Source organism: Halichoeres trimaculatus, unplaced genomic scaffold, assembly GCF_033239565.1.
Source record: "Halichoeres trimaculatus isolate MK-OKI-2021-1 unplaced genomic scaffold, fHalTri1.1 fHalTri1_scaffold_2, whole genome shotgun sequence".
NCBI classification, from domain to species: Eukaryota; Metazoa; Chordata; class Actinopteri; order Labriformes; family Labridae; genus Halichoeres; species Halichoeres trimaculatus.
Window position 1 is genome coordinate 27,311,908 of NW_027437180.1, and position 10,074 is coordinate 27,321,981.

The window sequence follows — 10,074 nt, forward strand, 5'->3', positions numbered from 1 at the left end:
AATTAATATAAAACACCTTTTAGACGAACAGCGTAAAAAAAATACATGGAAGGTAACAATTGGATTGTTTGAGGCACAGACAGCATATTTGATGAAAGAGTGAAGATCAAAGGAAATTCTATTTATAGCACTATCTCTGACATGCCGCTGCAGCCACAGCTTATTTTAGGTATAATATCGCCACCTAGTGGCCCTCATCGGTACTGGATATCTTTGAACAAAAAAAAAAAAAGTCGGTGAGGATAAATGCTGCCTGTTAGGGAAAAGTTTGTGACATTATCCTCATTAAACAAATCAGTAATCTCAGCAAGGGGCTGGCGATTTAGAAAGTAGAACAAAAGGTTGAGTAGAACTCTAAACATGTTTTTCTCTGTGATAATTTTTCCTCCTGGGTGTTTACATTTTTATGTACCTGCTGAAGAACAAGTTTTTCTCTTTCAAACTGGATTCAAAAGAGGTCAAAGAAGGCTAACTGACATTTTTCTTATGTCATAACACACTATTGCCTGTAACTACTTACTCAAACCTTTTGTTTTTTAAATGACTTTGGTCCTCACAGAAAGGGAACTAAAGAAGAAACAATAATGTCATGAAAAGTTCCTGTGTTTCTGTGAGGGATTTATGAGCTGTACTCCCACCCTGAGAGGTATTCACTTGATCTGGCTCAATATTAATCCCACTTTCTATATATGAACAACTCCATTCATACACACACTAGCAAAGAGGGGGCTGTATATTGCATTGAAAGTATAACAGATATTTGTCAAAGACTCCTAATTGGAGTTATTTTTCTCCACCTCCACTAGTACAATCAGTCAGTTATGATAGAGCTGTTCTATTAGCAAGTGGACCAAATGAAGCCAATAATGTCAAGCAATTATACTGATCTACAGGTAGGTGTAGGTGGTTGGGTTCACCATTTTCAATGTAGCCCCCATTGACAACAGCAAAAGTAAAATAATTCTAAAAACAAATGGCTGACATCAGGGACACTACGTCTCTGTAATACACAGTCTACAGTTTAAACAACTCGTTTGATGAAGATGGACACATGGTGTTTAAAAATGTTTAATAACATTCGATTTGTTCAAGTACAAACTCTGAAACATATTCCAGTGAATGTTCATAAAGAACAGAAGTCGACCTTTGTTGTAGAAGGCACTGACAAGTTTTTCATTTCCCTTTCAGGAGATTCTTTGCTCAAAGGCTCATTTTCTAAAGTTCTCATAGTGCTGCAGTGACGTCTTTTCCCCCCACTTAGAAATCAATCACTTTTTGCCGTAGAATCCTTCTCCTGTCTTTTTGCCAAGTTTACCCTCTGCTACCAGCTTGTTGAGCATCTCGCTCTCAGCAAAGAGCGGGTTGCTGGGATCCATGTCCCTCCAGCCTTGAATGAAAAAGAGCAACTTAGTTTATACAATGAATGTGAATGAGTTACATCAGTGGATGCCAAAGTTTTAGAGTGAGATCATATTATCAATGTTTCATCCCATACAGTGTTGCTCACCATCAATGATGAATTTTATGGTGTCTAGTCCTACGTAATCAGAGAGCTCAAAGGGTCCCATAGGATAACCTGCACCAAGTTTCATGGCAATATCAATATCCTCTTTAGATCCATGGCCTGAGGAAGAAAACCAGAAACTCAATATGAGTCAGCAAAACAGCAAAACACTTTTGCATTCTCCAACAAACACTTGAATCTAAAATATTTAGTTATGGACTTTACTAATTTTACTGTATTAAAGCCTGGAATCTAATAATCTCATCTGGGCTTTTTACCATTTGACAGACAGCAGCAGTCCATAAAACAGATGTATAAGAGAGGGTTCACAGCAGGGCACTTAAGCTTTCCGTATTTTTAATATGAGATAAAGTGAAACCACACAAACCTCAAACCAATACAAAACTGTGCAATGTATCACACCGTGTATTAAATATATGCCCATGTGTAGTTGTGAAAGGAAAAATGTGTCAATAAAGTCAGTGACACAAGTGGCACAGCTAGGTGTACTCACCTCTTTCATGCAACCGGATAGCCTCTAAGAAATACGGAACGAGTAGGCGATTAACGATAAATCCTGGCGTGTCCTAAGAAAATATAGAAGTTAAAAGCTGCAGTTAAATCTGTTCTCGTTATTTTAAGACACTTACTACAGAGTTAGGGTCCTACCTTGCAGGACACAGGTGTTTTTCCTAGTGCTTTGCTGAAGTTCAGGAGGGAATCAAAAGTCTCCTGGCTTGTTGCTGGGGTTCCAATGACCTGGAAAGTTGTAAATTTTCACATGTACTACTTTTATACAGGTGTGCTCATTTTCCAGTGATACAAACACAAAATGATCCTATAAAGGTCTACATCCCATCAGGCTGAGAAAGTTCATATTTTACTCCTCTGTCAGCTTTTTAGACTCAACACATCATTTATTTTAGATCATAACTGATAAAAAGACTGAAGACAAGTCTCTGAAGTTGACCTCTTTTAATACAAAAGCAGTGTTTTGAGGGGAATTCGTAGACTTGAGGGCCATTTATTTTTTCAGCAAGAACTGGAGGTGTGTATGTCTGTTTTCTGTCAAACAGACTGCAAAGCTAACATCTCATTCTGTGTCCATCCCTTGTACCACTCACCTCTACCAGCTTCATCATTGGTACTGGGTTGAAAAAGTGAAGGCCTCCAAATTTGTCCTGCCTGTTCGTAGCACTGGCAATGTCACGGATAGGCAGGGAGGATGTGTTACTGGCAAAGAGGGTGTGTCTGAAAAGCAAAGTGGAAACAGTCAGGGCTCCAAATCCACCATATGCCCACAGGCCAGAACTTGAAATGAATGAGGTAAACGACTCATATTCCTTTAGTGTTATTAATCAGAAAACCTGCTCTTAATGATGACACTCACTGCACCATGGCACCAAAAGCAAAGCGCTGTAGCTTCTGTTTGGTGGAAACTCTGTGCAGCTCAGACAGTGAACAGTACTTACGCTGGTGCTGCCTTGTCAAGCCGACCAAACAGATCCTGTTTTATTTTCAGATTTTCCACAATAGCTTCCAACACAAGATCAGTTCCCTGAGCTGCTGATTCAGTGTCCGTAGAGGTCGACACATTCTGTAGAACTTTCTGAATGAACTCCTCACCCGCCTGGAACAAAAGAGAGCATTACGTTGTCATATTTCTATATCTTGATTTTTATTTCTGTGGTTTTCAGATCTATTTTAACTCACCTCTGGTTTATCAGCAAACTTCTTCTTCACTACTCTTTTGAGGCTTCCTTCTATGCCTTTAACTGCCTTTTTAAGGATGTCATCGTTGGTGTCCACCAGCGTAACTGTGTGGCCAGTTGAAGCAGCAACCTGTTAAAAAGTAACCAGCTTGAGATAAGAACACACACTTAATTGTGAGCATGTACGTGAAGACAAATAAGGTCAACCTTTCAGTTATAACCATAAACTTCAAGTTTATTCATAACCAGAGCTGTCTTGATTAAAACAATACTGTTCAAAATGCGAGTGCTGCAACTAACAACATTTTTGAAGTGAATTAGTTACATTCACTGTTATCCAGCCATCCAATCAGTAGTAGAAAAACATGCTGATGTATTCTATGGAAAGGGAAGTAAAAGGACAACTCAGAACCTGCCAGTGAAGTGAACTCATGATCACACTTATTAGCAACCTAAGAGTAACCAATTTACCTGATAAACAAACCTTATGTTTTGGACTATGGAAAGAAGCATAAGAGAGTTGACACAAGCTCAACGCAGGGGGTATCTGTCCAGCTGGAAAATTAGACCAGGAACCTTCTTTCTGTGAGGCAACAGGGCCAACTACTACACTACTACAAAGCCCCCCATTATTAGACAACACAAAAACTTTAAAAGTTTGAAAAGGAAGTCACAAAGTAAAGCCTTTTTAATTCAATTTGTTTTCTAATTTATTTTAAATAAAAGTGGTGTGGCCAAGATAACTTAATTTCGTAATCAATTGACAATGGTGTCTGTTATAACATATGTGTTCGAAAAAGTCAGGTAGCCTATACCCTGATCTTTTAAGTAATGCATTCAGTGTTAGATATTTATGGACATTGTACTTGATTAAAAAAAAAAAAAAAACTATATTTAAAATCCAGGCTAACTGTGTTTATCTGGGAGAGAGCTGAAATAAATCCTATCAGCGCACTTGAGACCAAAAATGACGGGTGACACCTTGTGGTCATATCTCTATCACCAGACGGACACATCCTGGGGTCATCTCAGTTGAATTCTCCTTGAACCTTTGTTACACCACAGTAACAACTGCGATTAATGACTGACCACAGTAACAACTTATTAACAAAGTATCTGCTTCTTCAGGAAAAACTGTTAAAGTGGACAGTCTTATGTTGGCAAACCAACATTAAAGACACAACATGGAATGCAATGAATGTGCTAACTGGGGTTTCTCCTCCTTCCTGCTTGTTATGCATGGCGGTGATTGTGATGCCTCTTACACAAAGCTATACATAGACTTCCCGAAATATCAAGAGAAACGTCAGAATAGCAGATTTCCCGGATTTCGTAGTCTGTTAACGTTTATAACGTTATAATACACTATGTCTTGATGTCAGTGTGTTGCCTATAGCGCATGCACAGAGAAGGCTACGATTCACTGAATGCCATAATTAGCTACAAAGAAGCTAACAGCTAGTTATGGTTTAGCTGCACAATTTGGCTTACCTGTGCGATTCCTGCGCCCATCTGCCCGCCTCCGATGATCGTTACATGCTTAATGACGACATTTCTGACAGCTGAAGAGGAGAAGCCTCTGCAGATCTGTTGACTGAAGAAGGCCATCGTGTACAGACCTGCGTCTGTCGAGACTTCAGGACAAACAGCTCCCGGGACAGATGCAGAGTTAAGAAGGTCGAGTGTCACGTGACTGCGTGTCAGATGAACTTTAACACACATAGATTCAGACCGTACTTTTCACCCTAGTAATGCCGATAACAACCATGTTTAAAGTCTTAAAGTAAATTTTACAGAAAGCACTTCTTGACGATCATCCTACTCTATCTAAAATCACAGTGTAAAAGCATTTCCGCCTTTTTATTGTGCAAGTGCCGTTTTTAAAAGCTTAGCAATATAGAGAGGCAGGGGTTTGTCTTGGACCTTAAATGAGATAAAAATAATTTTAAAATCAGTTTTAAAAACAACAATATAGGCCCCAATTTTCATCTGTCATCTCATCTGTCAGGTAAGTCTGACTTGACTGACAGCCCTGTATCTGTCAAAGAAGAAAAAGCCCACCTATTTACCATATTCGAACTCAAAGTTATGTTGACTTCAGCATTTATAGTCTGTCAAAAAACTCCCTGTCAGAAACAGATGGGTGATGTCACAGACTCTACATTACTGTATTTTACGGTCTGTAGTCACACCGCATAACTGGGATTGATGGGGGACAAGTATCTGCTTCCTCTGAGTTGAAAAAAAGAAAGAAAGAAAAAAAGAGTTGTCAAAGTGGAGAGTGTACCTTAAAATAAATATAGTTAACTTTTACCACCAATTCTTAAGAAACACAAGATTAAAAGCCAGTATTCAGAATTTTAATGATTTGATTCTATATATTTTTGTACTATAGATGGCAGTATGCATCTGTAAGTGGTTTGTGATCTGTCTTTAAAATCCAAAGAAGAAGGTACATTTAAATTTTATTGCACTATTTATTATCTATGTGTATTTTACAGCCTTTCTTGTCTTTGTGGACACAAGGTTGTGTATTTAAGTTTGTTGTAGAATGTTTAATGACAATATAAATGTGTTTTATTCTTTCTCTATTCTGTTGTTTTGTAATGAATTTGAGATGGAGTGTGTGCGCTCATCTCCTGCTTACAGCTGAATGATTACAGTAACATCTACTAAGGAAGAAAAAACTACATATCAAATGCGAATGAATAGTAGTTTGGTCTGAAAATAGATTTACACTGTAAACATAATGGTTAGTCTGACGAAAGTATTGTAACAAAGGTGCAGTAATTTCATCCTAAAACACACATACACACACAAAAAAAGTTAAAAATCAAAAATACATTAAACAGTGATATCTGGCATGGTGATAGCAGATGTTAAAAAAAAAATCATTCAACAACATAATACTGACCTTGCGTTTCAAAAATCTAAACACAGGATTCATTAGCAAAAGTTTGATGACAGGTAGTTGTTGTTACTTGATTATCAAGTTGCTAAGAAAATGCAGTCTGCTGGTGTCAGCTTCTTACATGATAATTACAAACCTTAATATTCCTGTGCGACAGAAATTTGTACGAATTCTGCTAATCCCTGAAAAAAAATCTTTCTTTAAGGCTTGAAGTCTTTTGGACAGCAATCTTGCCCAAACAATCATGAAAATTCACAACACTGTAATATAATATTCAGCCAAAAAAACATGTGCATCTTGATAACAGCATAAATTATTTCCAGGAGATTTGAACATCTTTGGAGAATTGCACAAGCACTCAGTTTACAGTTAGAGTCAAGTGTCCCATTGTTTCATCTGCGTGGATTCACACACACAGTGAATGAGCAGGGTGCCAGTGTCAGACCAAAACGTCCCCTCAGAGAAGGAGGCTGCGTTCCCTCCGGGAGTCTGAATTTGAAGGTCTGCAATAAGCTGGTCACTGTTAGAAACAGCTCCATCTTTGCCAGCTGTTCACCCATGCACACTCTGCGACCTGAACAAAACAGTGAATGACTGATTAGAGATTCCTTGATTCACAGATTAATGTTTGCTAATTACTTTGAGTCTGGAAGGAACGACATACCAATCCCAAATGGTATAAAGAACTCTTTCCTCATCAGCTTTCCCTCATCATCCAAGAAACGTGCTGGGTTGAAAGTGTCTGGGTCGTCCCACACAGTGGGGTCTCTGTGAACAGACCACAGGTTGGGGAGAACAACTGTTCCTTTTGGAATAGTGTAGCCTCTGAACTCTGAAAAAAGAGGGTGAATAACCGTGTTACGAGGCATTACCACAGCAGATCATTTGGTGGTAAAATTTAATCAAATTCAGTTCTTTTTTTTTTTAGTATTATCCATTAGATGAAACAATTGTAAGAGTTATTGAGTCACGTTGAAGTTTATGTGTACCTGTTGTCTCTGAGGCCATGTGAGGAATACCAAGAGGAACCACAACAGTCAGTCTTTGCACCTCCATGATGGTGGCTTCAGTAAAAGGCAAACTTCCCTTATCAGTCATAGACAGTGCCCGATGTGTGCCCACCACCTCATCAATCTCAGCCTGGACTTTGTCTGGAAGTAAAGGAGCATCAAAAGGACTGTTATTTAAGTTTTCACTCAAAAAAAAAGGTACAAAAAAGTGTGACCATGTGAATTCAATTAAGCTATAGTGGGTTTTTACACAAGCTATCTTTAAAGTAAAAAAAAGGTTGATTTGACTCCAGTGAGGTTGTGCAACAGCTGAAGAAAGTAGTATAAAGAATAATAAAACCATTTGTTTTGCTGTCTAGATTAAAAAAAAAAGTGTTGGAGTCATGGGGAGTCATATAACATTTTCAATTCCCTTTCTCTTCACCAGTTTTTTAAAAAAAGGAACATAAATTATGTAACATTTTATGCAACATACTTTATCCCCTTAAGTATCTATTAAGTTTTACATTTCTACAAACTAACACCTGAATAAAAATAATTTATTGGGAGGTTGTGTTAAAATTTGTATACCATTTAATTAAATAATGGGGCACCAGTTTGACTCAGCAGGTGGAGCTGGCCCTCATTTGCTATGTCTTTGTCAACTTGGCCGTAGGATATGCCCCGGTCCCAAATGTTTTGTCTTCTTCTCACATTTTCTGTCTCCCTCAAGATGTCTTATTACAATAGGGGCAAAAGTCCATTCAGAAAGTGATTTTTTTTTAATTATTTGAGTTGCAAATAACATGTCACATGTAAGCTGTTAAAATACCCTAGGCAACGGATTTTGTTAAGTTGGCCAATAGAACAATATAATAGTTTTACATCATAGTGACTATACCAAATAAAATAATTGAATATCAGAAATAATTACGACATCTGGAGAAGATAGGATAAGTGTTCTGTTGCTATTTTACCTTGAATATCAGGATGTATTACCAAATACAGCAGAACCCACAACACTGAGTTAGCTGTGGTGTCAGTGCCAGCAATGAAAAGATCTCCTATTATATAAAATAGATAATCTTCAGTGAAGCTGCTGTCCACATTTCCAGCTGCATGCTGGGCTGACAACTCCTTCAAGTACATGTCTGTCAGATCCCTGGGGTTTTCAGGATCTAGTGTTTCCCTGTGTCTTGCTATGAACCTCTTTAAAAACAGTGTAATATCTCTTTCCACTTGTCGTAGTTCTTTGAAGACTCCAAAAGGTAAATAGTAAAACAAAGGGAAGACATTGATTAGGACTGCAGGACTGTTCACACAGATCTCCAGCCCTCGGTCCATCAGGTCCAGCATGCTGCGGAACTCGCGGTCTTCGTGATGGAAGCGCTGACCCAGGATTAGAGAGCAGATGACATTTGACACAGCATGAGTGATCAGTGGAGCCAGGTCTACACCAGCCCCACCAGACTCTTCATTCAGTCGTAGCAGCTCTGTTTTGACAGAGTCCAGGCCCTGCAGGATGCAAGGCTCTAGGCTCAACTTCCCCAGACCAAAGTTTCTGAGAGTGGTGTGACAGAACTTGCGCTGTGTCCTCCACACTGGCCCGTAAGGTGCAAAGACTATCCCTGAATTGACAAGAAAGATGTAATATGAAACACTGGTTAGTGCTATTCGGGTCAGGGTTGACATAGACCTATTAATCCACCTCTGCTCTATCCCAAGGACAAAAAAAAGTAGAATCACTGCATCTGAACAAAACCATAACTCATTCGTGTGCCTGTCTGTGCCATGCATTACGTTTACTCTCTATAGATACGAGCTGAAATGGCTGTTAAATGCTAACAGTTGCTTACCTTTGCGTTTAGTCATGATAGAGATAGCAGGGATATCAGGTCTGTCAGAGAACACCTCGGGGTGGTTTGACAAAGCATCTCTGATCACTTCATAGCCGTTCAGCACAACAACCAGCTGACTCCCGACAAACAGGCTGTAGACATTACCATAAAGCCTGGTTAGTTCCGTCAAAACACCCACGGCGCTTTTGTCGGTGCTAGGTGATTGTTGTCCAAACCTCCTCTGGATAAAAGACGGAATAAGAAAGCCTCCGAAATTTCCCACCAACGGCCACGGCTTCGGACCTGGGGGAATACTTGAAAGGCATTGCTTCTGATAAAAATGAACAACATAACAGACTATCAAGAATACTGTGACAGCTACAATGTTTACATGAGACAGTAGAAAGCTGACAGGGGATGGCAGTGACACCATGGTGTCAAAGTAAATGAAACAAAGTCAGTGGAAAGGCGTCTCTATCCCATTTTCAGAGTTAAACGAAACCTAACACAATTAGTTTCACATCCTCAGCACAGGAGTTCCGTTAACGCGCAGCTGATCTCGACAACACACGTCCTTCCTGTTGATGATTCGGCTGAAGTCAACGTGGTGCCGTTACTGGAATCCTATTGGCTGACTGCTGTGACTCTCTGTGATTGGTGCTTCGGTCTTTTCCGTCTTTCCCTTTCGTTCTTAAAGATACAAGCAACTTTTTGTCTGATAAGACTTGACTCCTTGAGCATGACATAACAAGAGGGAGATAACCATTTCTGGTGACACCAAAAGGGTGGCACCGGTCCCTTTGAAATCTGAGTAGCCAAGATGGGTGAGAAGTGTTTCACACTCAACTTTTTGGCCATTTTGAGTGCGCCTGCTAATCAATGCGCACAACACTTATTTCTAAATTGTCAGTGTGAACGCACCTATGCACTCAAAATAGCAGGTAAAATTATGGAGGTTCACAAAGTTTGAGGCCTTTTAAGGACAGGGGCCATATTGCAAATGTTGAAATCGACCTAACTTTGTGCTAGGTTGAGACAAAGAGGTGGGCCTCTTGTCTTGTTTAATAAGTTTAATTTCTCGAAAAATAAAGAATTTTAAACAATGAAAAATAAATAAAAA

General features: G+C 39.2%; 2 protein-coding genes across 2 annotated transcripts; both read right to left on the reverse strand.

The window, feature by feature from the left end:
• Positions 1-1,052: 1,052 nt before the first annotated feature.
• On the reverse strand, positions 1,053-4,958 carry hadh (hydroxyacyl-CoA dehydrogenase). Its single transcript, XM_074694731.1, has 8 exons — positions 4,708-4,958; positions 3,218-3,346; positions 2,977-3,134; positions 2,629-2,755; positions 2,174-2,263; positions 2,019-2,091; positions 1,508-1,624; positions 1,053-1,387 (listed from the first exon to the last, which is right to left on the reverse strand). Exons 1-8 carry the CDS (start codon positions 4,936-4,938, stop codon positions 1,269-1,271), a joined length of 1,044 nt encoding a protein of 347 aa, XP_074550832.1. The 5' UTR covers positions 4,939-4,958; the 3' UTR covers positions 1,053-1,268.
• Positions 4,959-5,566: 608 nt separating this feature from the next.
• Positions 5,567-9,539, reverse strand: cyp2u1 (cytochrome P450, family 2, subfamily U, polypeptide 1). Its single transcript, XM_074682267.1, has 5 exons — positions 8,973-9,539; positions 8,094-8,744; positions 7,117-7,278; positions 6,792-6,959; positions 5,567-6,701 (listed from the first exon to the last, which is right to left on the reverse strand). The coding sequence occupies exons 1-5, from the start codon at positions 9,385-9,387 to the stop codon at positions 6,520-6,522; spliced, it is 1,578 nt and encodes a 525-aa protein (XP_074538368.1). The 5' UTR covers positions 9,388-9,539; the 3' UTR covers positions 5,567-6,519.
• Positions 9,540-10,074: the final 535 nt, after the last annotated feature.